The sequence below is a fragment of the Taudactylus pleione genome, unplaced genomic scaffold (genome assembly GCF_031769625.1).
Source record: "Taudactylus pleione unplaced genomic scaffold, aTauple2 ptg000312l, whole genome shotgun sequence".
NCBI lineage: Eukaryota > Metazoa > Chordata > Amphibia > Anura > Myobatrachidae > Taudactylus > Taudactylus pleione.
In genome coordinates, this window is record NW_028284713.1 from 1955698 (window position 1) to 1983648 (window position 27951).

At 45.6% G+C, this 27951-nt stretch overlaps 1 protein-coding gene across 9 annotated transcripts in view; it reads left to right on the top strand.

Annotated features, from left to right (window-relative positions):
- LOC148510717 (protocadherin-11 X-linked-like) overlaps positions 1 to 27951 on the top strand; it is a 1446380-nt gene that overhangs the window by 123447 nt on the left and 1294982 nt on the right. For all 9 annotated transcript variants that reach the window (XM_088442482.1, XM_088442485.1, XM_088442488.1 and 6 more), the window contains exon 2: positions 22057 to 22636. In XM_088442482.1, the coding sequence (XP_088298608.1) occupies positions 22097 to 22636 (540 nt within the window). In that variant the 5' untranslated portion in view covers positions 22057 to 22096. The remainder of the gene's footprint in view (positions 1 to 22056; positions 22637 to 27951) is intronic.

The following is a 27951-nucleotide window of genomic DNA, read 5'->3' on the forward strand; positions in this document are numbered from 1 at the left end:
ACTGTCGCACAGCACTGATGATGTTTCAATTCCCACCACGGCCCTAACTGTGTGGAGTTTGTATGTGTTCTCTCCGTGTTTGCGTGGGTTTACTTCAGGTACTCCTCCACAATCCAAATATATAATTGGCTCCTGACAAACAAATTAACTCTAGTGTGCAAGTACATATGGTAGAGGGAATCAATGTATCCGGATGGAAGATCTACAGTGTCTAGATAGACAGTCAATAGGTCGACACCAGATGGTCAACAGGCAATAGGTCGACAGGGTCAAAAGGTCAACATGTTTATATTTTCATCAGTTAAAAGATTGACATGGACTTAGGTCGATAGGGTCAAATGGTCAATATGGTCAAATGGTTGACACAGAATAAGGTCGACAGTTACGTGATTTTTATGATATTAGGGTTAGGATTATGGTTAGGCTGGAAAAGGGGGCTTATAGGGTTAGGCACAAGTGGGAGGGTTAGGGTTAGGCACTAGGGGGAGGATTAGGGTTGGAATAACAAAACAAAATATGGATACCTTTTCTGTGTCGACCATTTGTGTGTTGACATTTTGAGCCTGTCAACCATTGGAACCAGTCGACATTAGTCCATGTCGACCTTTTTTTTAATGCTGTTGACCTTTTGACCTTGTCAACCTATTGCCTGTCAACCATCTGGTGTCAACTTATTGAATGTCTATCTAGACACTGTTGATCTTTTTTACCACACCCGTAGAGAATATAGATTGCAAGCTCCTCTGCGGCAGGGACTGATGTGTATGGCCAAGTAATCTCTGTAAAGCGCTGTGGAATATGTGTGCGCTGTATAAATAACTGGTGATAAATACATTAGTGATTTTACTTTAAGATGGACCTGTATGAGCAAAAGAAGCATAGGGGGGACCATGGGAAAGAACATATGTAACTGGATATGGATATATGGTATTAAAAGCATTCGCAGAACAAAAGTCACTATTGTGGTGCTTAGGCAAGTTCATGGTGCAGTACTGATACGGTCGGCAGCGCAGTCACAGTTTTATCTTATTGTCCCCTAACTTTTCCTTTGCCCCATGGCGCCACCTTATGGCAGGTCAGCTCTCTCAGGAGATTTTCTTGCTCTCCCAAGAATCCTGGAGGTCTTCCCCCATAGAGCCGTATTCAATTTGAGCGGACCCGCGATACTTTTCCGCCTCCCGGACTTTTTGCCTACATCGCTTGTTTTGCAGGCGGAAAAGTATCGCGCGCGTGCCCACATAACCCCGTATGCAATTTGAAAGTACGCGAAAACAGGACCCGGCGAAACTTAAACAAGCGGAAAGTCCTGTCAGATTTGGGGAAATCAGCCTGACACCCCCCAAAAGATGCTCTGACATGGGGGTTCCCTATGGTACCCCCCGATTTGGCTTGCTGAAGGTATTTGGTGTTTTTAAACGGGCTCAATAGCTGCTAAATAGCGTTTTTGTATAAGTGATGCAGAATAGTATTCAGGAGGTTTTTTTTGCTGAAAATAACTTATCCCAGCAGATTTGGGGTACATGAAAATGGGGGTCAGCATATTTGAAAGTTGCTAAAGTTAAGTTTAAAAAATCGTGAAAAATCCACCTGCCGCAAGCCCTGCAATGAAAAAAACACCTGCGGCATACTTGGGGACCCCCTTGGAGTCTAGTTCGCTAGTTTTTAACTTTGTCCCCCAACATTTTTTTTTTCGCCCCCAAATTGAAAATGTTTTTGTTGGGGTGTTCTTAAGATTTTTTTTTTTTTTGACACAGTCTACCTTTGGGGGACTGTCTGAAGGCTGCAGGGGGGTTCCCGCAACGTTGCACCCCAAAACCCCAATTCTGCACTTTTTTCCACCTGCTATTCATAGGCAAAACTTTTCCGCCTATTACATTGCATTGAGGCAGAAAGTCTTTCAAATTGAATACGGTGATACTTTTCCGCCTGGCGAAATTACGTCATCTTTTTCGCTACAGTTTAAGTAGAAACCTCACAAGTATTATAGCCGGTCTTGATCTGATACGAGAGGGAAAAGCGGATCTCTTATGAAGACGCCAGTATCCCTCTGGTCTCGGTTGTCACTGGATGAATCAAGCTGTTAACCTTTTAATAAGGTTGATGCGTTTGACCGTCTTATTATTGCTGTTTTTCTGTTTTGCTGAATACTGAATACAAAATTGTATCTGTAGAGAAAATGTCAGACACTCTCTAAGTAGCTCTTATTAGCGAATTACCATTGATACCTAGAGGAAATAAACATGACATTTTACTATTTCTTCCATTGTACAGTAAAGAGTTCTCTTATGTGTTTTGAAATTCATTTAAATGGTGGCAGCCTAGAGCAGGCTTTGCTGCGTGTGTCTTTAATGGCTGTGGAACTGCAAGTCCCAGCAGGCACTGCCAACCTCTGGTCAGACTTGTAGTTCCCCAACAGCCACTAACTGCTGGGACTCGTAGTTCCCGGCCAGTTGGAAAGTCACTGACTGAACGGTAAATTACAAGGATTGTAATTTCAGCTTAAGAAGATGCCATGGCAGTCACAAATGTATCATTCGGGTTCCTGATGCTATTGATCTTTGCCTGTCATGTACTTTTTACCAATCCATTAAATAACGCACCCTGTGACCTTGTTAGACTTTGCATCGATTTTGTCCACTAATGGTTGACTTTATAAGTCCAAAATGGCCTTCCGGATGCACTGGACGCCTCCAGCAAAATGTAGTGACCCAGTTCGTCCCTTTAGAAGCCAAGTTACAGCACAGAGGAATAAAGCATCAGTAAAATTGTGTCAGTACCTGTTGGGACCAAGACCTGTCCCCTTACCACCTGACTGTCCTCTCTGCAACATTGGGAAATAGAGAATTGTTTGGCGTATTGCTGAATACAGCTCTTGTCTCTGTATGTGCCCATTATGTGCGGTCATTAATAGTCTTATATATTATTTGTCACAATAGCAGCCCGAGTAAGGGGGTAGGATGGACAGGTGGCGTCCTCACCCCTTCCTCTATATAAGTGTGGGGAGTAGAGTTGTACTAAGTGGGTTTGTCGTTCTGGTGACGGTAAATAATGTTTTCATCACTTATCCTGAAAATGAAGCTTTGTGCTGTCACCTTTGGCTGTGTTTCATTAGGCAAAGTATACCTCATGTTCTCAACACAGGGTCTCATTCAGACCCGCTCTCAAGCGCCCATGCGCTCGCAAGCGGGTCGATGTTGAGGCCCTACGCATGCGCAGTCTCTCGCCCTGGGACTCACTGCAAAAGGGGCGGCTGTCGATGGTAATCAACAGCTCACTCCGTTTTGTAGGCGGGGCGGGGGGTGGTTACACGACGGTCGCCTGCCGTTTGGGGTCGGCCCCACTGACATCACTCGCGGCACTTCTGAATGAGGTCCACAGTCTGTCCGTCATTCTTTATATATAGTTATATAGTACCCAAAAGAAAAGTCCCTCCCATATGTTTCTACTCACTGATGCTCAAAGTATTCCTCAGAAAAATGAACAGTATTCACCTGATCTATAATTTGATTATTTACAGTAGATTTTGCATTGTGCAAAAAATAAAGATTAGGACAATCAGTTTAGTCTTTTCATGAAGTCACATTGTAAACCACTGTTTGTTGTCATGCCGGATTAAGGACCACATGGGCCTGGGGCAGAAAATGTTTAAGAGCCTAGAAGTGGGAATGGCCATCGGCCATCGATGATTCTAAAACATCGATGGTGTATGGTCAATTTTGAATATATTTACTATCGATGGCTAAGAGCCAATGAATCCTAGCCATCGATGAACGAATGGGAGACAATTTTTTTTTTTTCCGGAAGGGACGGAGCTTAGCCCCACCCGTGGTGCCGCTAAGCCCTGCCCCTGTTTTTTGATTGGCCCACGGCTTGCCATTTTCCCCTGTAGCGGTGGCCACGGAGGGGTGCAAACCATTGATGGTTTACCATAGATGGTTTATGTGCCTTTGATGGTAACCATCAATGGACACCCCACCGATGGCCATCCCTACTGAGGTGTGACCAGTGTTGTGTGGGTGTGACCAGTATTGTGTGGGTGTGGCCAGTGTCAGGTGGGCGTGTCCAGCTCCCACACTGTTAGCCCCAATATCTTCCTAAATATGTAACCCTAGGAAATTAGCATCATTTTGTGGGGAAAATCCTAATACAGATGATTTATGGCGGAACGTGTGGCCAGCCTCTGGCTAGTTATCATCATGCTGTCATAGTAATGGGCCTATTTTTATGTGGAAGCCTGGAGCTGGAGCTCCCTCTGCCCCATTGTAAATCTGGCCCTGTTTGAAGTCTATCTTTAGTGTTATTAATTCCCTGGACCACAGCGGAAAGTGGGAGCTATTTTGCTTGATTGCAGGCATCCTATTTCTATTTCAGGGATTTATCTATTTATACATGAAGCATTATCCTTTATTGGTCAGGTCAGCGCTGAAGCAAAAGGGCTGCTTCCAATTTATGTCAGTAGATTTGCTGTTAGATGTAAAAGCTGAGTCTACTTGTGGAGTGTAATTGTCTTTATCGTGATACATTTTTAACCTGATCCCTGAATACAGCGCAGATTTCAATTTATTCGTCATAATCTACTTGCCATCTTGCATGTACCTTATTCCCGGGGTTAGACGTATAGTGAGCGGGAGAGGCGACCATTGCGGCTGTTGCTGACGCTGGCGACCTTCCGCTCACCTTTATAAATAGCAGTAAAGCGGCTTCGCTATTGTAAAAGTTACTCAAGATAAATTGTTCACTGCCACACTAAGCTTCTCGTAGGTGATGCCGATGGTCTCGCCATGCACTAATGACAGTAATAGCAGCAAGGCATTATACACACAGAGGCTTCTACAGCAGAAGACTTATAAGAAATAGAAACTTACAGTTTACCCGTCAGATGTTGCCCCAGCTATAGGGTCCTCATGGGGCCACAGACCAAGATTTATCCTTTTCACTCCGACTTAGTACACGGAGTGCCGACTGGAAATAGATGTGTCACTAGGAAAAATATTGGGCCTGATTCAGAGCCGCTCGTAAGCGGCCGCTCGTTCGTTCCGAGCGATGTCTGCGCATGCGTACGGATTTTAATACGCATGCGCGAACCAGTCAGTGCGGCCGAAAATCGTTTGTTCGCTAAATAGCGAATGCCTGCTATTTTGAGTGACAGGAGGAGGCGTATGTGGGTGGTAACAGGGGAAGGTGCTTGAAAACGGGGAGTGGAGATCCGAACGCAGGCGTGCTTAAAGGTCAAAACGGGCGTTTTATGGGTGTGCATAATTAATACAGCAGCGTCATTGACCACGTCACTGGGTTATTTTATAGTCAGAATTGCTCGCAAAATTGTGGAAGGAAAAACCAACCACAAGAATAGCGAGCAGTTCATACGCTGGTCGATGTACTCGATTCATCTAATAAATAGCGGACATGACGTAGGATGCGAGCGGCCAGGGGGCGTAGTTATCCAAAAAACGACCGCAAGTTTTGTTCGCTCGTTCAGACATGGGGGCGTCAACAGACCGCAAAGAGCGAACGGTTCATTTGAATAGCCACCCTCTTTTCCTGAACGACCGTCCGCAAATAGCGTCCGGCTCTGAATCAGGCCCATTGTTTTAATTGCAAGGTTGTACTACGGGGGAGATGGCAGCTAATGGCAGACAGGAGTTTTCTATGGACGAAAATGTTTTTCCTTCTATTTGAAAACTTGTATTAATTCCTTTTTTTTTTTTTTATAACAATTCTTTGGAGAACATATGAGAACGAGCTTTGTGAAATCAATTGTACTACACAAATGTTCCAGTTCTTCTTTGCTGCATACACACCATACAGCTTGTGGGTGGCATTGTCTAACTCACCTAACAGACAGCAGCATTAATACCTGTATGTATCATTGTCCCAGCTCTGATCCTAGTCTCTATGCAATCCATGAAATCCAAACTCCTATACCCAATGAGGTTTCGGCGGCAGCAGGATGACCAAACAAGAGAGCAATCCCACCAATGTTTGGCCGTAGCTCTGATCTGTTCAGCCCATTGGGTGATAGGGACCAGCGGCTTACCCCTGCAGGACCATACTCTTACAGTTCATGGTGTGGCCTGTAGCCAGGTCAGGCTTCTGCTCTGGATAACCAGGGAGGTAGGAGGCAGCCCAAACTACCGTGTGGCGGCCCAGCCTAGGTTACACATCAGGGCTGTCTTAACAGCATTGTTTGCCCTGGACAAAACAATGAACTGGGGCCCCTACCCACCCATTCACAGGGACACAAATGTAAGCGGTCAATAAAATTAAAACCTTTTATATTTCTTGGTACTTTCAACAAAATCAAAGCATAGAAAGACATGATGTAAAGTGAGGATTACAGACTCCACCTCCCTCTTTTATTCTCCAGCTTGCACTGCAGTTGCTGCTGTGATTCAAGTATGGGGGGCCTCCAGGGGGGAAATGTGCACTCATCCCCTATCCTAATCTGGCTCTGTGGCTGCAGCCTGGAGGGCCGGCTGATAACGCTGTCTGACCGCTCCGATTGTCTGTAATTCGCAATCAGAACGGCCAGCGAGCGTCTTTTTCCACCTGCCCCTCAGCCGTCTGCCATATGCACGGAGCAGGCGGCCGCACACTCCATGTAGTTGCCCTCCAGCCTGCCCCTGCTCAAAGAACCCTAGAATTGTGGGGCCCTGGGCAGTTGCACAGTGCGCCCATACGTTAAGATGGTTCTTGGACACATCATGCCTGATCATACCATAACCACACCAAACCACAGAATGTATGAACCGTGAGTCGAAAAGTCTAATCCCAGATGGGCAACTGGAAAATCTATCGCTGGAACTTCGAACCTCAGCAAAATGGACTTTTGTACTGTGAAACTGAATTTACAAAATAACTTCTCTCCTCTTCACCCATGTGGACCCCACTCCCTTATCCCTCTCTGACACTACAGCTAGCAGGGAGCAGTAAAGATGCTGCTATTATTAAGATGCTGTTATGTGAGTATCTCTATATATCAGTCCTGAGCCCCATAACTTGCTCAGCACATAACAGCAGCCAATATTATGCAGTAATAAGCCATGTGTGATATATACAGGGAATAGTGATTTCTATTTACACTCAGAATAATGAGCATAATTACACATTTCTCACCCGGGACTTTCATTTTATACGAAACGGGGATCGTTCGCCCTTCGTGTCGCTGATGCCATTTGCTAGTCTAAGTACAGAGAGCTGATCAACAAAGGTTTATGCAACGACAAATCTCCCTGATAGAGAAATTGTTCTTTTTATCTCCTGTTCCCAGAATTGTTTATTAAGCCACCAGGACAGGGACTGTATTAGGCTATAATGAATCGCTACCAGGGAGAGACAGTAACTGAGCCCTAAATCTTAGTCGCAGGACTGTCCTATAAATACAACATGAGCAGATTGATACAAAGTATCACTGCGCACAAATCTTCCAGCTGCTTTGCACATTAGCGGGATCCTGTCTAAATCAGGCATCAATTAATGGGAGGCGGAGGAGATAGACACGTATTCGGGATGGTGAGAGGGGCGTATAGGAGCCAGGCCTGCGCCATAGGGATATCTGATAGGCATCCAGCTCACTTCACACGCGTATTTTATTGTGAATATTGTACAGTTACTATTTACATGTTATATATGGGATCATGCACTCCCTACTGATTGACGCGCAGTCATGAATTAACGCAGTTTTGCGTATGTCGTATGGAACTCGGACGCATCTATCTTTCTGTGAAATTGGGCGTTTCAGGTTGGCAAATGGGAGGGGGCTACGATTCTGGCATCAATAACCACCCTGATTTATGAGAATGTCACAAGCGTGTATCTAATGTCGTGCATTCAGCGAAGGCGGTTAAGTGCCGATACTAGTAATCTCGGATGTGGAGGCTGCTGTAAAATTGGGGGGGGAGGCGCGGGTCCGCTTGCAAATGCAAGAACCCCGCATTAGCCATCCACGGCTGCCCGCAACTACAGCCACTGTGTGTGCCATTATGAATCAGTCCCTAAGTTGTTTAGTGGCGTTCCTCACTGTTCCTGGGATTGTGTCATTGTTGTCATTATGGCATATTATATATATATATATATATACGGGTTGAGTCTCCCATATCCAAATATTCCAAAATACAGAATTTTTTGGCATGGCTCAGATAATGAAACCTTTGATTTTTGATGGTTCAATGTACAGAAACTTTGTCTAATGGAGCGTACACACGGTCAGATTTGTCAGACTTGTCAGATTTGTCAGATGAACGATTGAACGATTAAACGATCTGAACGATTTGAACGATTTTAACAAAGTTTTGAACGATTGAACGATTGAACGATTTTTGACTGCATTAAAATGAATGGAATCGTCCAAGTCTGACTGCAAACCCATCAGATGTCAGAAATCGTTATCTGACCATCGGGAACGCGCATCGTTGATCGTCCATCGTTCAGGCATGTCAGATATGAACGATTTTCCTTCAGATATGAACGACTGAACGATTTTTAAATCGTTATCGTTCATATCTGAAGGAAAAATCTGATCGTGTGTATGCACCATAAGGCACAAATTATTAAACATATTGTATAAAATGACCTTATAAGGTGTATATGAAACATAAATGAATTTCATTTCTGTACTCAAACTTAGTTTGAGCCACAAACTTATTGAAAATATTGTATATAACTACCTGCAGGCTGTGTTGGACTGGTGCATGAAGGGCCCACCGGGGGAATGCAGTGATAACGGCCCAAACTTAGGGGTGTGGCCAGCCTCCAGAGGCTTGGTTAACCATTAAAGTGTGTATGGTCTGGGCCCCTTTAAAAATATATACATAGTAAATACTGCTGGTGCATGTATGATAATGTACCAGATTAATAACAGCAGTGTATTGTAGAAAATACACCATAGTACTGTGCAGTATAATGTAACATATGTATAATGTATAATCAATTGCCCAGTCTGGAACCTGATCCTTAGAGGAAGGGGTGGGCCCTCAGGCATTGGGGCCCACCAGGGGTTTCCCCTGTACCCTTGTGGGCCAGTCCGACCCTGTCTGCAGGCTGTGTGTATAAGGTGTATATAATACATAAATGCATTCTGTGTGTATAAATTGGGGTCCTATTCCCAAGATATCTCAGTATGACATGCAAATATTCCAAAATATGGAATATTCCGTTATCCAAAATACCCCTGGTCCCAAACATTTTGGATATGGGAGACTCAACCTGTGTGTGTGTGTGTGTATGTATATGTATATATGTATATATATATATATATATATATATATATCATGGAACTTTTTGGTCACCAAGTTCCTTGATCTGATCCTCCTTATATTTTAGTGCCACTTTGGCGTGGATGCACTTATAGTCCACGACTGTCCTCCTATCTGCCCTGTTATTGCTATAAAGTATTATTGGTGCAAAGGGGCAAACGGCAAATGGGTGTAGGTGGGAGCTTTATAACTTGGATGGATTAGGGGGTGAGCAGTTGTATAAATTTAAACGTGATCACTGAGGACCATGGGATTGGAGACCAGAATGTAACTGATTGGAGCCTGTAATCTTTAATATTCGCTCCTATGGCCTTGTCAGACATAATGACCTTGGTGGACCCTACTGGATTCCTATGAGACATACCTGGAAAAATGAAAAACATGACCGGCTTGTAACGTACAATCTAATACTTCAAGGGGTTTTGCAGATTGTGAGGACATTATCCTGACATCTTCCTTTTAGGCACAGAACAACGCTGACCAAATGTAGCAACGCCATGTAAATGTGACATTTCAGTACAGCACATTTTCCCTGAAAAACACAGATATATTCCATTTTTCAGAGCATTTCCGAAATGATGAGTGAAATAGAGCTATTCTGTTCTCGTAAAACAAGACATTGGCTGAAAGCAGAGGATTAGGCTGTCACAATTTGAATGGTTTAAATTGACCAACTCAGTGCAATTCCGTATCTGCCTAATATTACTAACTAATCTGATGTTCAAGACATTGCGGCAAAGAGAATGGGCCCTAATTCTGTCTCCGCGGAAAAGCTGCATTGGGCCGGCCAATATGGAAGGTCCAAGATAGGTCTGTCGCTTAGCAACAACTATCAGAGAAATGGAATAGAAATGTTGTACAATTTGGGCAAATACTCCTCCATTTAACTCTAAGTGGACTTACCATTCCAGCTCCGCAAACATCAATCCTGCCTCGTCTGTCCTTCTCCATATTGTCAGGCTCAATTCTCACTTCAGATGAGTATAAATTCCTTTAATGACATTTTTAGGTCTAAGAAACGTTTTAGGCAATCTCCGAAATTTCACCATCTTTCAGTTATATTACACCAAGATATTTTTATTTCCTGAAATCTGTGCCCAGGGGGGAATAGGATGGAAAAACTAATAGCAATTTCAGACGCTGGCGTCATTTACAATGACTTTGCAGCGTAATTCAGGGATTTTTTTTTTTTTTTTCATCTGTTGTTTTTGCATCTACATTAAATTAATTTTACATATGAATAATATAGGAACAGATGCTTTGTATTACAGGCTGGCAATTACATAGATTTATGGTGTCCTACTTTTCATGGAAAGGCTTATATTGTATATATAATTTGTTGGATTCTGGCCCAGTCCCATTAAAAACAATAGGGGACATTTAGCGTTAGATGTATGTCTATTTTTTCTCTACATAAATACACGTTTCCCTACAGCCCTCCATAAACACATAAAAAGACATCCATATATATAATTTATTTTTGCCTACACCTCGAAAGGCAGGCAGGGTCTGGCGAGTATTTTTGGTGGGTACACTCTTGTAGATATATTGTTCGTTCAATCAACGAATGATATATCGCAAAAACATTGGTGGGTGTGTACACTCGGCACTGTATGTCTATGAACAACGTCGTTCACAGACATATCGGGTGGGCTCTGCAGCACGGCCGATGTCAACATAACTGGCTGATATATCGGTATGTCTGGCTATGTGTTTGGGCGACCCGCCAACTGCCCACACACTGGCTGCAGAGACCACCGACACGCACATCACCAATGGGCGGACAAATTAAATGCCGGCCAGTTGCGATGTCAGGCCGGACATATCGTGCAGCCGACTGGTAAGTGTGTATAGCTTACAATTTGGCCGCTCGGATAGCAGATTGATCCGACGCTTAAAGTCTTCACAGCGTCGCAACGCAATTAGATATGGACAAATCTGAATATACTCCTATTAGAAGATGTATCAATTGTTGGTGGTGATGGGTTGGCGCAGTGATACAAAGTGATAATGAGGATAACGGTCAGCAGCCCCTAGCTGGCCGCTTCTGATTGGCTTATTGTGTCTTGAACCCTCCCTGACCGTACTTTAAATCGTCAGTACAGGAATCCCCAGAGAGCCGAGACTGTCTGGCGCCATGTGCGAGTGTTTACCGCCATCCACAATTTGTTATTATTTATGCTGATCCACGTGCCGGCCTCTGTATTTTCGTTATTGACCAATATATAAAGGGATCATAAGAGACATATAAAATAAAATTATTCATCTCGTATTCCATATGCTGGCCGAAAATTCCCTTTTCAACATTGTGATATTTATACAACTTACGATGAACTTTTACATCAACTGTGAAGCTATTCATAATCCGTGGTAGTGATTGTTCTTCTCTATGATAAAATGAGACGGTCATCAAACGTTGTTTACAGAATTGGAGAGCGGCTGCGATGCACAGATAGGGGTTGCCGCTGCTACCGTTCTGGGAGATGTATGCGACCCAGTAATGGGCGGAGCAATGCGAACACTTCTTCTGACCGTGCATGTTTATAGTCCCTTGTTTTGGGGGTCCAAGGAGGCCAGAGCTGCAGCTCCTGGCTCCCACTCTAAACTTGGACCCCGTAGGTGCTCATTCCTCTACTGATAACTGCATTAATAACAGAGCTTGTGGGGTGCTGGGGGCAAAAGGAAGAAGAGAAGGGAGACAGGCCCGAAGTGTTTTTGTAGACAGACACATTACAGGGAAGGTGATGTGGGCTAATCCTCCTCTTCCTCAGGGCGATGAAGAGTCTGAGCTGGCTGAGGCTCAGTCCTGAATGGACATCTCCTCCCTTCTATTCACAAGCCTAGAGTCACGTATTAAGTTCCCGACCTCCTGGTTGGTGCCATAGGTGCGAAAGGCTGTTACTGGGCACACAGAGAAGAGCGCTCGCCTGTGCATGCTCCAAAACTAAACGCTGCAAGGACAGGCGATGCAGAGTCCCATGCATTTCATTTGCATCTACACTGAAGGGGCGTTACTGGGCGATCTCATGTAAGTAGCCCAGTGAGGCTGTGTCCATGCAGATGTGGGCTATACAAAGTTGGGCGTAAGCAAAAATGTGTTTAGCAGCGTATTTCTTGCACCTAATGTAGGGTATGTGTCAGTGCACACTGATGGTGATGACTAGTCGTAAACCAAGCTGACACATGGGGGGCAGGATATATACAACTCTGCACACACGGGCAAATAATAGACACGTTTTTCTTCCCATGCACGCAGTTCAGGAGCAGCATGCGCCCAATTTCATCCACACCTGCATCAGGCCCAAAGACTTATGTAATAATGACGATGCAGTTTTACTCATGGTTGGCCTGTGTTGACTGTTACACACGGAATCGGTATGACATGCCGTCGGACATAAGCCCGGCGGATGTAATACCGATGCCGGAAGGCAGAAAACTGAAGATCCCGACAATGTAATTATTTTAACTATCCCTAACCCACTCCCCCCCCAACCCTAACCCTCCTTTAGGGGTGCCTAACCAGAACCTCCCCCTAGTGCCTAACCCTAACCTCCCCCCAGGGGTGCCTAAACCTAACTCCCCCTCCCCACACTCTAAACCTAACGGTCTCGAGGGGTGCCTAAACCTACCTCCCCTCGAGGGAGCCTGACGCTAACTCCCCTTCCCCGCACCCTAACCTTCCCGGGGGGGGTGCCTAACCCTAACCTCCCTCCAGGGGTGCCTAAACCTAACTCTCCCTCGCCGCAGGTGGCTGACTAGCCCTAAGTCCGCAGGGGTGGGGTTCAGCAGAGGAGAGCGGGTCTGCGATTGGGGAGGATTGGGCATGGCAGAAGTGGGCGGGTTTGGGGGTGCGATGACCCAATCACATAATTTCCGCTCCGCCCCCTCTATGCAATGCAGAATTGGTTCTGCCCACAGATACGTTACTATGGTGAATAGGTGATGGGTGCACTGTAAGGCATTCAGCATTGCCTTTAGTACATCCCAGCCTGAGCTTGAAAATAACAAAGGAAAAATGCGGTAAAAACCCTGTTTTCATGGTTTTCACCGCAGTTCCATATGTACTAAGGCCCGGCCGCACTTTTATCGGTGCAGAGGGTAACGCCAGAAAAACCTGGTGGTACCCAATAGAAGCCTATGAGCTTCTTACCGCACCCTGCTCCCGACGGTTCGCTGCCGCCTCGCCGCCCTGCCGCCGCCCAGAGCTAGCCCCCACTCACCTGCTGTCCATGGTCGCCGGCCTGCACTCCTCCTGGGTCCTCCGCCTCCTCCTAATCTTCTTCTGGGTAAAGGGGGGAGGAGGAGGAGCCCGGGGCTTCCTGCACATGTGAACAGCAGGAAGCTCCCAGGGCTTGGAGAGGGGGCGGGGTCCCAGGGAGACCCCCTCACCCGGCGTCGGCTGCTTCGCAAAGGGCAGCTCTTATCGCAAGAGCTGCCCTTTACGATACTAGATTAGTAAGGTTGGGGTGACTGGCGGAATGGTCACCGCAACCTTAGTACATCCCGGCCTTAATGTATAATCAGATTTTTAATAACCTCCTTTTCCTTTGTGCAAAGCACAGACACCCATAGCAGTAAATAAAATGATGCTTTGGCTGTCTGAGTTTGTTAGGTCGTTTTCAGTGAATGTCTGAGCACTTGCTATAGATTGCTGAACATTGTTACCCGTGTTAGTAAATGATGCCTCCTAAAACCGCAGCTCTCACTGAACCCTGCATACAGCTAAACATAAACATAAATTTGTACAGTGACACTATTGCCCATCTAAGGCAATATGAATTTACTCGCACGCAGGGTGTATATTACTTTAATGCAGCTACCGTGTGATTGATGAGACAGAGCTCGCAGCACTTTAGGAGTTCTGTGCATTTCCTATAGGTTCCCAGGTGAAAGGCGATAAATTGCAGATAAGTGGAGAAGAGAAGGTAATGACTTAAGAGCTCAGGGTGACATTACCAGAATACTAATCAGCAGCGATTTGAAAATCAATGAGAGACTCCTGTTTATTTGCACCCAGTTTCCACGCGCCTGATAACTCCTGCGCTGCAGAGCGTTGCTCGCGTCCTCGGTGTGGTTAGTGCGGTTCCAGTTCAAAACCAGCTGCTGGGAATAAGTCGTCGCATCCACTGGTGCCTCAGGCTTGTGCTGTACAGGAAATGTAGATCCCCAACTACGCTCTGCAAAGATCCAAAGCTGCAACACGGAACATTGTTATTCTAGACATAGACCCACCGTGTATTTATCAGCTGCTGGCGCTGTCGCGTTGTCACCGGTGTTATTCTTACTATGCAGAATATGAGGCTGCAAATCAGAGGCTCCCACAGCGTTTACATACCCAGCAATTTTATCAGCTTTAACCTGTCTAATTCTAAAGCCATCTTTTTTATCCCATACAAATATAAATCGTTCATTCTAAATATTATATATGTGACACATCTTCAGCATGTGTGCAAAATAAATGGTTTAGTTAAAATTGTTGTGTTTGCAACTGAAATAAACCCACCAGGAGGGACACATTGATGACTTTAGTTTATTGGCTTGTACCTGACCCCCTGTACCTGCCCCCCTGTAACCTGTACTATGTACTTTATCTTGTTCCTCTAGCTTCCTTCTGTGATTTTCAGCCACATCTTTATACCATCTGGCTTTCTCGATACAACTGTATCAAATGCACAGAGCACAGAAAAGCTGTGTCAGCAAACTAAACAGTACGGCTTGACTTATATAAATACATGGCTAGCCAGAGAAATAAAACATTGCTGGAAGGAAGATGAAACATTGTATTTAGTGAAAGTTGATAGAAATCTCACTGATGGGACAATAATTTAAGTCATCCTCTGGGACTGCAATTTAATTACACTGATCGATGGGGTGTTTATTTAATCTATTAATACAATCTATAATTGTGATGTGATTGGTAATCAGTGAGGTTTATCAATACCAACGCATTTCACGATTTCCTCCATATTTGCATTCAGCTACTCATTTGTACAGTATGTCTGGATTTTGACATTAATTATTTTGTGGCCTATTGCATCACTTACTACCATCCTTGCTGCTCCAAAAATGTTAGTTGCCTCTGAGGTGAAGGAGGCACCATTATATGCAGTATCTATCTATCTATCTATCTATCTCATATCTATCTATCTCATATCTATCTATACTAACTGTTACCCACAATGAAATCGCTTCTGACAACATTGGTATTATTTGGGGTGTCCTAGTTGTATTGATTTGCATAGGGGTGCTGTCACATGAGTGGCCCATGTGACCTGCAGCGCTATACAGATTGGTGGCAGCAACGCCTTCACCCACCACTCACACCAATGTCACTGTGTGCCCTGTGCACAGACTGCTATGTAACCTCTCCTATTCACCCACCACTCACACCAATGTCACTGTGTGCCCTGTGCACAGACTGCTATGTAACCTCTCCTATTCACCCACCACTCACACCAATGTCACTGTTTGCCCTGTACACAGACTGCTATGTAACCTCCCCTATTCACCCACCTCTCACACCAATGTCACTGTGTGCCCTGTGCACAGACTGCTATGTAACCTCTCCTATTCACCCACCACTCACACCAATGTCACTGTGTGCCCTGTGCACATACTGCTATGTAACCTCTCCTATTCACCCACCACTCACACCAATGTCACTGTGTGCCCTGTGCACAGACTGCTATGTAACCTATCCTATTCACCCACCTCTCACACCAGTCTGTGCACAGGGCACACAGTGACATTGGTGTGAGAGGTGGGTGAATAGGATAGGTTGCATAGCAATGTCACTGTGTGCCCTGTGCACAGACTGCTATGTAACCTCTCCTATTCACCCACCACTCACACCAATGTCACTGTGTGCCCTGTGCACAGACTGCTATGTAACCTCTCCTATTCACCCACCACTCACACCAATGTCACTGTGTGCCCTGTGCACAGACTGCTATGTAACCTCTCCTATTCACCCACCACTCACACCAATGTCACTGTGTGCCCTGTGCACAGACTGCTATGTAACCTCTCCTATTCACCCACCTCTCACACCAATGTCACTGTGTGCCCTGTGCACAGACTGCTATGTAACCTCTCCTATTCACCCACCACTCACACCAATGTCACTGTGTGCCCTGTGCACATACTGCTATGTAACCTCTCCTATTCACCCACCACTCACACCAATGTCACTGTGTGCCCTGTGCACAGACTGCTATGTAACCTATCCTATTCACCCACCTCTCACACCAGTCTGTGCACAGGGCACACAGTGACATTGGTGTGAGAGGTGGGTGAATAGGATAGGTTGCATAGCAATGTCACTGTGTGCCCTGTGCACAGACTGCTATGTAACCTCTCCTATTCACCCACCACTCACACCAATGTCACTGTGTGCCCTGTGCACAGACTGCTATGTAACCTCTCCTATTCACCCACCTCTCACACCAATGTCACTGTGTGCCCTGTGCACAGATTGCTATGTAACCTCTCCTATTCATGTGACCACGGGCCCAAAGCACCTCTCCCCCCACCACTTACTGGCCGCACGCATGGTGCCACACCTATCTCATTGATGATGTCAATACTGTACATTTTGTTTTTGTTATTGCTCAGCTTTAACTTGACCGATCTACAGTAGATGAAACAAACTGCAGGTTATTTCTAGGAGTTTCTGCTACAAAACGTTGCAGTTTCCATGAAAATCGGTTTTAGTACTTTTTTTCCCCACCAACTTGGAACAAACAAACAGACACAACGTTCACATTATAATAGTATAGATGATGCAACATGCTGAAGAAACAGACTAGGGGGTCTATTTACTAAGCCTTGGATGGAGATAACGTAAACGGTGATAAAGTACCAGCCAGTCAGCTCCTAAATGCCATGTCAAAGGCTGTGTTTGAAAAATGACAGGAGCTGGTTGGCTGGTACTTTATCTCCGTTCACTTTATTTCTATCCAAGGCTTAGTAAATAGACCCTTATTCCTCTGTGTAAGACCTTTTATCAGTACTGGAGCCTTCAGATAGGACTGGCCTCTGTGTCATATTATTATATGTTGTTGAAAACTATTTAACAGTATAAATAATTCATTGGAAAATATCACTTCTATCAGTGTTTCTCATACCGGACCTTTATACTCTGCATTTTATTAGAATTATCTTTTATTTGCAAAGTGCCACAAAGTGTACGCAGCACCATTGGTGCCTTAATAAGAGCATTTATAATTTTCCTGTAGTTAATGGGACACTGACAATTACATTACAGATAGGAGAAAGCTGAGGTCCTGTGGGCTGATCCTGCCCCTATCTTTACGTAACACTGGCGTGGGGGCTGTGATTGATGTCACTGCGGCCGTTGTGTCATTACTGATGAATGTCTAAACGCTTTTTACATTCTAGCCCACAGCAGATATGACAAAACGCCCAGTGGGTGATTGTATTTCTGTAGCTGTTTGCAAAATAAAATATTTGACATTCACATCTGTTTTCTCTAGTTCGGTTACAGCGTAACAAACAATCAAGTTATTTTCTTATTAAAGACATAGAAAGTGCTGTTGAATGGAGCTTTAAACAATAAGTGCCAGTCAGCATCTTGGCATGAAAATGCATTGTGCCATTGGATGGTATGCCAGCTTGGCAAAAGGGTGGTTGCTGAATTAGAGTAAGGTGCTTTATAGTACTACACTAAAGGAAATATACAGTATATACAAAGCCCTCACCCATTCCTCTCCCATTTACATCTCAGATCTCATCTCACTTCACACTCCTGCCCACCCACGCAATTCACTCAACAAATGCACGCTGCCTCTCCTGCCAAGTGATTACTTCCTTCCACCTCGCCCATGCTGCTCCCTGCCTCTGGAACTCTCTCCCTCTCCCTATCAGCCCGTGCTGCCCTCTCTCACTCTACAAATCTTCAAACGGTCTTTCAAGACCCACTACTTCATCAAAGCCTTCCAGCTCTCATCCTTACCCGCTGCTCCATGCTCCTTCCTCCCTGTCTACCCCATCTGTGTCACCCCTGTCTGTCTGCCCCTCCCCTTTAGAATGTAAGCTCTCACGAGCAGGGCCTTCTTCCCTCATGTGCTTCTCCTTCCCTTACTCAAACGATTGTCTACTCCTAACTCCCCACAAGGGCACCTAACACATGGTTGCTTACCCAGCTGCTTATTTGAGTTTTATGATCACTATTGCAGCAATATTTATACACCTTGTGTATTGTATTGTACTGTAAGTCACTGCTTTCTTGTTTGCTCATTAGTTTATGTACTTTGTAAGGCGCTGCAGAACACTTGTGGTACCATATAAAGGATAATAATAATAATAATAATAATAATAATAATAATAATAATAATAATAATATACTATTATGTATTTAATGTTTCTAATTATTTGTGCATCCCACAAATGCTGTTGTGATCTGCATACAGTAATATGAGCCATTTTTTGGGAATGGTCCCCCAGTGATAAGATTGCAGTCTAGTCATTCACTAGAAATTTTGAAACCATGGTCTCACGAGTGAAATCCTGAATATCAGTCCACTAGGGCCCTCATTCAGAGGCGCTCGCAAGAAGCGAGCGGTCGTTCTGAATGAGGGCGGCCGCTTGCTTTTTCTAGTGTGGCCTCCTGGTCGCTAGCTAAGCTGTGCGTTAACACCCATAACTTTAGCGACCAACCAGGGTGATGGTCGTGATGGTCAAGACGAGACCCTAAGGTTGGGTCTCAGCAACCACAAGCCCCAGGGAGCTTCCTGCTCTGATCGAGCAGGAAGCTCCCCACTGACATCACTGCTGATGTCAGTGCGGCCGCCCACAAAACAGCAGGCGTTCCGTTTGTGTAGCTACCCCCCCCGCTCCGCCTACAAAATGGGGCGAGCTGTCATCGACATCCGCCCCTTTTGTAGTGAACTCCGGAGCGAGAGATTTTCTCTCTCGCTCCGGGGCTTGCGCACGCGCAGTGCGGCCGCTGCGTGTGCGCAGGGCCATAACATCGACCCAGTTGCGAGCGCTCAGCGCTTGTGACCGGGTCTGAATGAGACCCCAGGTGTCTACCTGCCCTCTATGTAAGTCTAGGGTCTAATTTAAGGCTGCAGTTTAAGCACCCGGCAGTACATATTGATACCCTAATATTCTGCACCATTATTGTCAATTACATCTGACATCAAATAAAAAATGTCAAGTGCAACCTAAACCTATTTATCCGGCTGAGTTTCTGTCTGACATTGATGGTAAATCCTGCTGATAATTCTGCATCTGATCACACTAAAGCACTGACAGAAAGCTGCTGCAGGTTCAGGCGTACAGGAGAGGTAAAACACGTCGCCTACTGTAACTTTCACTAAATGTGACACATTGTGACATAATCCATTATTGTCTCAAGAGAGCAGAGTTTTCTGGTCTCATATATATGTAATAAAATGAACAGGATTGTAATTAAAAGTGCAGTGTGACCTATTTGTCTAATTACTGTTTGTTTATATAGTGCACACATATTATGTAGCGCTGTACAGACCGTATTTGTCATTCCCACCAGTAGTGGCACTGAAGTCAGTGACACCCAGTGCGGCAAGTGAAGCCGGTGTTTCGAAAAGGGGGACGTGACTTCGCTGGGATGGGGTGTGGCTTCAAGCCCCGCCCCCTGTTTCTTTGGGTGCCTGCCCAGCACTCTCAGAGATGTCGAGCCGGGCTGCTCGCAGAGACTGTTCTTTCTCCTCAGTGACAGGGAGCCATTCAGTGCACTGGGAGTTTGGTGTCTCCCTGCTACTGAGGAGGAGCCGACATTTTGGTATCACCCCCGCAACCCCCTAGTAACATCACTGATTCCCACCAGCCTGTGCCCCATTGGAACTTACAATCTAAGGGAGGAGATTTATCCAATCTTAGAGAGCGATAAAGTGGAGAGCGATAAAGTACCAACCAATCAGCTTCTAAATGTCATTTTACAGGTTGTGTTTAAAAAATTACAGGAGCTGATAGGTTGGTACTTTATCTCATTCCACTTCTCTCTAAATTCCCTAAACAACCAACCAACATCCACACATCCACACTAGGGGCCTGATTCAGACCCGCTCACGAGCGCACAGTGCTCACAAGTGTGTCGATGGTCCCCCACTGTGCATGCGCACACCGGGGCCGGCTCTGGCGTGCACATGTGCGAGACCAGGCCAGCGATGGACACTCCGTCGCTATGGGTCTCGCACCAAAGCGATTGTGATTGACACCTTGGCCCGTTTTGGAGGCGGGCAGGGGGGGTGGCTGGCCAAACGGAGGCGTTCCCGACGGAACGCCTGCCGTTTGGGGGCGGCCCCACTGACATCACGAGTGATGTCAGTGGGTGAGCTTCCGGCTCTGTTAGAGCCGAAAGCTCACTGGGGCTTGCGGGAACGAGACCCTACCACAAGAGTCTCGCCGCGATGGTCGCGACCATCGCGACCATCACTTGGCCGCTCGCTAAAGCTGTGAGTGGTCACCCACAGCTCTGTGAGCGGCCAGGAGGCAGTCTTTAAAAAAAAAGGGACGCCCTGATGCAGAGCGAGCGCTCTTAAAGAGCGTCCGGCTTTGAATCAGGCCCTAGGTTTAATGCAGTTAACCTATCAGTATGTTTTTGGACTGCAGGAGAAAACTGCAGCACCCAAAAGAATACTCACGAAAAGAAAAAGGAGAAAACACAAACTCCACACTGATAGTGCCTTAGTTGGGAATTGTGCTCATAACCTCAATGCTTTCAGGCAAAAATGCTAACCACTACACCACTATGCTGTCCACTTTTTGTAAGCATATTCAGTACACCCCAGAATATCATGTCCTGAATTTATTAACTTTGATTTCATAGTATTTGATGGATTATTTGTTTTATTCTACTAGGAATAGACGGCACAAACTGGTCCCACCATTTAGTTGGTTATGACCAAGTTGGCTTGATGTTGCTGACAGCAGCAGTCATACAATGGTTTTGCCTGCATTTTGATTAAGCTAGAAGTCCTGGTTGACCAGTTATGACCGAGATATGTCGTATGTGTCTTTGGCTGACCAGAATATGTTCTGCTCCTTGCATTGACGTCTTTGGGTCCCATTGCACATTGAATAGATGCTGCTGAATTAGTCTGCATCACAAAGTGTGTACTCTGTCGTATATCTTCCACACAATGGACCTCATTCAGAGGCGGTCATTAGTTGCAAGCGGTCGCACTGAATCTGGGTGGCCGCTTGCATCCTGAACGGCCGCCTCCTTGTCGATCGTTAAGCTGTGGGTTACCACCCACAGCTTAACGACTGACCAGGTTGATGGTCGCTATGGTGATCACCATCGGGACCATCGGGGCTTATGACCAGACCTTAGGGTCTGGGCACTCATAAGCCCCAGGGAGCTTTCTGGTCTGATGGAGCAGGAAGCTCCCCACTGACATCACTGATGATGTCAGTGCGGCCACCCACAAAACGGTAGGCGTTCGTTAAGGAACGCCTCCATTTTGGAAAGAACCCCCCCGGCCCGCCTACCAAACGGGGGCAGCTGTCGATCAACATCGACAGCCGCCTCTTTGGTAACGAGCTCCGGAGCGACAGAGTTTCTCTTTCGCTCCGGGACTTGTGCAGTGCGGCCGCTGCGCGTGCTCAGGCCAAACCATTGAGTCGGTTACGAGCGCATCGGCGCTCGCGACCGACTCTAAATGAGGTCCAATGTGTAATGAACCAGTTGCATGAGGGCATGTTGGATAAGTACGGTTGACTGTTTGTGTTTCATTTTGCATTGTTTGTATTGCCTTTGTCTAATTTTTTTCCTCTATTTTTCTTATCTCTACAGTGGCTTTTCCAGGTGCAATATTTGAAGAACCGTTCTGGAGATGGACTTGCTGTCTGCAACATATCTTTTGGCAGTTTTAATAACCTGTATCATATACGAGTCTGGTGCCCAGGAGAAGAATTACATCATACGAGAAGAACAGGGTGAAAATATATCCATTGGAAACTTGTTGAGGGACCTTAACCTGACCCTGGACCCCGATGTAGCTCTGTCCACCCCTCTTCAATTTAAGCTGGTCTACAAGACCAGTGATGTTCCACTGGTGCGAGTGGAAGAGAACACTGGCGAGATCTTCACCACCTCAAACCGGATAGACCGCGAAAAGCTTTGCTCCGGTATATTTACAGAAAACAAATGCTTTTATGAAGTGGAAGTGGCCGTTCTGCCCGATGAAGTCTTCACATTGGTCAAGATTCGGTTCTTGATAGAAGATATCAATGACAACTCTCCTCTATTCCCATCTACGGTCATCAATATCTCCATTCCAGAAAACACGGCAGTCAATTCTCGATACTCTGTACCATCTGCCATTGACCCAGATGTGGGCAAGAATGGAATTCAGAACTATGACCTCCTTAAGGTTGGTACCCACATGCAGTACTATCCTTTAACCACTTTTCCTATATACAAATGGGAAACTATTCCACACAACCATTATATGATCGATGAAATCAACCCATCAATCCTCTTTGATATTGAGTTATACTCAAAGCCTCTTCTCCTTCCCAATGAGGTCATGCCAAGACGTCACCTGCCCTAAGTTCTGGAGAAGGGACTGTGATAGAATTGAAGAGGGATATTCAAGTTGATTGCTGAGCTGATTTCATTTAGCAGAGCACAGTGTATTTCTGCTTGTTGGTTTGTCTACCCTGGTTATAGTCTCAGTTTGTACGGTGTGATTCTTACATTTATTTTTAGACAGACTTCAACGAGACCAGGGGGAATGTTTACTAACATGAGAGTTTTTAGAAGAGGAGATGTTGCCCATAGCAACCAGTCAGATTCTAATTAACATTTAAAAAGCACCTTCTAGAATTATAGCTAGAATCTAATTGGTTGCTGTGGGCAACATCTTCACTTATAAAAACTCTCACTTTAGTAAATTTACCCCCCAGGTGTTCAATTTATTGATAGGTCGTATTTTCTGTTGTACTGTATCATATATAAATGTTTAGTGGAACATGTTGCCTAACTCCCGGGGTGAAGCCACTGGCCAGAGATGGGGTGAGAGTTGGAGAAAGCATCACGAGTGTTACACGCAGTTATACTCTAACCGTGGTGACCGCCCCTTTAAAATAATTCAGCTGCGTTCTTTTGTATTTCATTTACGATAATCTAAAGGCAGAAATAGAGCAATAAGAAAGTCACCAAATGTTGCTGATAAGTTTTAAATTCAGCATCACGGGTAGGATGAGGGGTGATGGTACAAAATGTCGACGCCAGAATGTCAACATGTTCTAAATGTCAACATGTTCTAAATGTCTAATGTTCACAAGGACTTTATATCATCTTATGACATGGTTCTAATGTTGTCATTGTACATGTCGACAGTCGGCATGCCGACATAACATTTTTCTACTATTAAAGCACTAACCCTGAATGTTGACATAATGACTAAGGGCCTGATTCAGACCCGTGCGCTAGGCTGCGTTTGAACGTAGCCTGCCGATTTTTGCAATGTGCGCATGCGTATAAGATGCAGTGCGCGTGCGCGAACTAGTCCAAGCGATCGAGAAGCGTTCGCTCGCAGCGCATAGCCACCTCGCTAGAATGAGTGACAGGACGAGCCGTTTGTGGGTGGTGACGGGGTGGGTGATGGTAACGGGGGAGTGGTGGTGCGAATGCAGGAGTGTCTGAGCGTCCTAACGCCATTTCAGGGGCGTGCATAATTAAGACGCAGCGTCATAATACACATCACATGGCTGAATCACACATAGCAGCACTCGCAGTGCTTGCGGTAGGGTATGGTCAGCCACAAGTGCTGCGTATGGGTCCGATGTTACTCGATGTTACCGATTGTTGCATACACTTCCTGGAGATGACGTGTATCACCAAGGGAAAGTGGCGTCTTATGACAGGCTGGTGGGCGCCTAAATACACACCGCGATCACACGCCAAGACATAGTAGGCGTGCTAATATCTTGCAGTGCGATCGCGCGATTTGCATAATTTGATTGCATGCAAACGCATCTAGCGAGCGGGTCTGAATCGGGCCCTGAATACCATAAATGAGGATATTAATATTTTACTGAAAAGGAGGGTATTCGAAAAACAGTTTATCCTAAGTAATTTTGATTATTACTATTATTATTATAGGACTCAAAACGTTTTGCTATTATTAACATTATAAGGATCTGATATTACATGAAAGAAAAGCATTTTAATTGGATTATTAAGACTGGAATAATAATCTCCCCTTTGAATTAGGTAAAATGAAAAGCACAATTTCTTTGCAGACTTCACTCAGTTCAGCCTTAAATTGCGGCTATTTATTATAACTAGGCATTATGGCTGAGCCAGGTATATATATTAATAGTAAAAGAAAGAAAACTTTTTTTTTGTTTATCCGCTAGCATGCTATACTGTGACCCAAATTTGAATTGGGCACCACAGAGTCATTAGCAGCTGGTCTTATTATAATATAGTGGCATAAATCATTGACCATGCCTAATGATCATGTTTGTGTCTAATTGCATCAACACATGCCCTTAAAATATGAAATATTGGGAGGTTGGCCAAGCTGCGGGACGCTGTACTGCACAATGGCGGCAGAACAAGCAGCGAAACTCACTCACACAACGCAAACAACATTATAAAAATGACAGCGCACTAATTAGGAAGCTTCCATTTAGTGACCCTACTCAAACGTCCCACTCTACTAAGCACAGTACAATTCTATTTTAAGAACCTGCATTAATCATGGTACAACGATGTCTTATCATACTTAGCTGTCCCGTCGCACCACCCACGGGTCGCAGTGTCCCTGGGGGGGGGGAGGGGGAAGAGGTGCTGGGGGGAGCTCTATCACCGCTGCTTTGCATAGCAGTAAAGGGGAGAGCCTTGGGGGCAGCCCAGCATTTCCATAAGTGCTGGGCACACCGCCTCTTTCCAGCAACACCACGCCCCTTTTCAGCAACACCACGCCCCTTTTCAGCAACACCACGCCCCTTTTCAGGCTCTGATACCAGTGTCCCATATTCTAACTCCCAGATGTTGGGAGGGATGTCTTATACAGTACATGGGGTGATCATGGTGCAAAGATGTCTTATACATGGTGTGATTCTATTACATAATATTTGTTATCATTTTATTAAGTTGGGATATTTATCAATAACTTACTGTATTCAGTCTCCATCCCCTGTGCATCTTGTTGTACCCTGTTTATTAGTCAACCAGATAATTGAAATTGTGTTAGTGAGGACAGGGCTGCATGTGACAGGGGGAATGACATGTTGTGAGGAGGGGAATGGAGGCAGCAGGAAGCCACAGACTGAGAGTTATATAGTGGGAGAAGCAGGGTCCCCAGCAGCACAGAGTATATCAGGAGATGAGTGATGTGTCAGTGAGGACAGGGCTGTATGTGACAGGGGCAGTGACATGATGTGAGGAGGGGAATGGAGGCAGCAGGAAGCCACAGACTGAGAGTTATATAGTGGGAGGAGCAGGGTCCCCAGCAGCACAGAGTATATCAGGAGATGAGTGATGTGTTAGTGAGGACAGGGCTGCATGTGACAGGGGCAGTGACATGATGTGAGGAGGGGAATGGAGGCAGCAGGAAGTCACAGACTGGGAGTTATATAGTGGGAGGAGCAGGGTCCCCCAGCAGCACAGAGTATATCAGGAGATGAGTGATGTGTTAGTGAGGACAGGGCTGCATATGACAGGGGCCATGACATGATGTGAGGAGGGGAATGGAGGCAGCAGGAAGCCACAGACTGAGAGTTATATAGTGGGAGAAGCAGGGTCCCCAGCAGCACAGAGTATACAAGGAGATGAGTGATATGTTAGTGAGGACAGGGCTGCATGTGACAGGGGCAGTGACATGATGTGAGGAGGGGAATGGAGGCAGCAGGAAAACCACAGACTGAGAGTTATATAGTGGGAGAAGCAGGGTCCCCAGCAGCACAGAGTATATCAGGAGATGAGTGATGTGTCAGTGAGGACAGGGCTGCATGTGACAGGGGCAGTGACATGATGTGAGGAGAGGAATAGAGGCAGCAGGAAGTCACAGACTGAGAGTTATATAGTGGGAGGACCAGGATCCCAGCAGCACAGAGTATATCAGGAGATGAGTGATGTGTTAGTGAGGACAGGGCTGCATGTGACAGGGGCAGTGACATGATGTGAGGAGAGGAATAGAGGCAGCAGGAAGTCACAGACTGAGAGTTATATAGTGGGAGGAGCAGGGTCCCCAGCAGCACAGAGTATATCAGGAGATGAGTGATGTGTTAGTGAGGACAGGGCTGCATGTGACAGGGGCAGTGACATGATGTGAGGAGGGGAATGGAGGCAGCAGGAAGTCACAGACTGGGAGTTATATAGTGGGAGGAGCAGGGTCCCCCAGCAGCACAGAGTATATCAGGAGATGAGTGATGTGTTAGTGAGGACAGGGCTGCATATGACAGGGGCCATGACATGATGTGAGGAGGGGAATGGAGGCAGCAGGAAGCCACAGACTGAGAGTTATATAGTGGGAAGAGCAAGGTCCCCAGCAGCACAGAGTATATCAGGAGATGAGTGATATGTTAGTGAGGACAGGGCTGCCTGTGACAGGGGCAGTGATATGATGTGAGAAGGGGAATGGAGGCAGTAGGAAGCGACAAACTGAGATTTATATAGTGGAAGGAACAGGGTCCTCCAGCAGCACAGAGTATATCAGGCTTCTGTCACACTAATGCACAGTTGACATTTAGCGCTTGTTTCAGTTTTGCATCTTTTTCTGGCCATTGCACAGTCACCTATGTGCAATGCTGAAGTCCATTCCATCCTTATGAAATACAATACCAGACTTTAGCAGTGTCATCCTCTTATAAAATGATTATTAGGGCAGCCGCACATCGTTCTCTGGGGCTGAATCAGAGACGTGCACTAATGCCACCACAGCTGCGGTTCACAAATATGCGAATGACGCAGATGCCGGGAGATGTATTGAGGCGCTTTACAAATCCCAGCACCTGCGTATAAAGACGCAGAAGCTGTCGCAGATCATTCGATTATCACAGTTTCTAGTGAGCCTATGGCTACTGAGAATGACCAACTGCAACTGAGATGCCGAAAACATTCTTATTGCGTACAGGATAGCAGACGCAGGCCGTGGCACGTCCCAGAAACAGTCCTAGCGCCCCTGCGTTTTTTGCCGCCACTCCCCGTTACCTCCTACAAATGCTCCCTGACTGCCAATCACACTGCGAGTAAAAAGTCACTGCGAGCGACTACGGTAATGTACACGACTTAGACACATGCGCTGTTTACTGATAATCGCACAATTGTGAAAATAGCGCCATTGCGTCCATCTCTGCATCAGACCCTCCGTTATTATATCTCACGTCTATTCCAAAAATGAGAATAATTTGTAACCCAACTTGGTGCTGATTTTGGTGGTTTTATGAGTTTATACTATAACTTCTGTGGGACCACTATACTGTAAAGATTTTTTTATTAAGGCATTATGCTTAAATATGCTAAAAGTAATGTTGTTTAACATCATCATTAAAAGTCTTGGAGCTCTGCATCTACTTACACATAAAGTGCCGGCCAGGAAATTTAGTTATAAGGGATCGCTTCAATTAATAAAAATTTTACAGCCACCGTGACATAGGAATATATATATTTGCAGAAATGGATTTGGTGTGATTGCATTTACTAGATTAATGTTATCCCTCTGTATAGTCTATG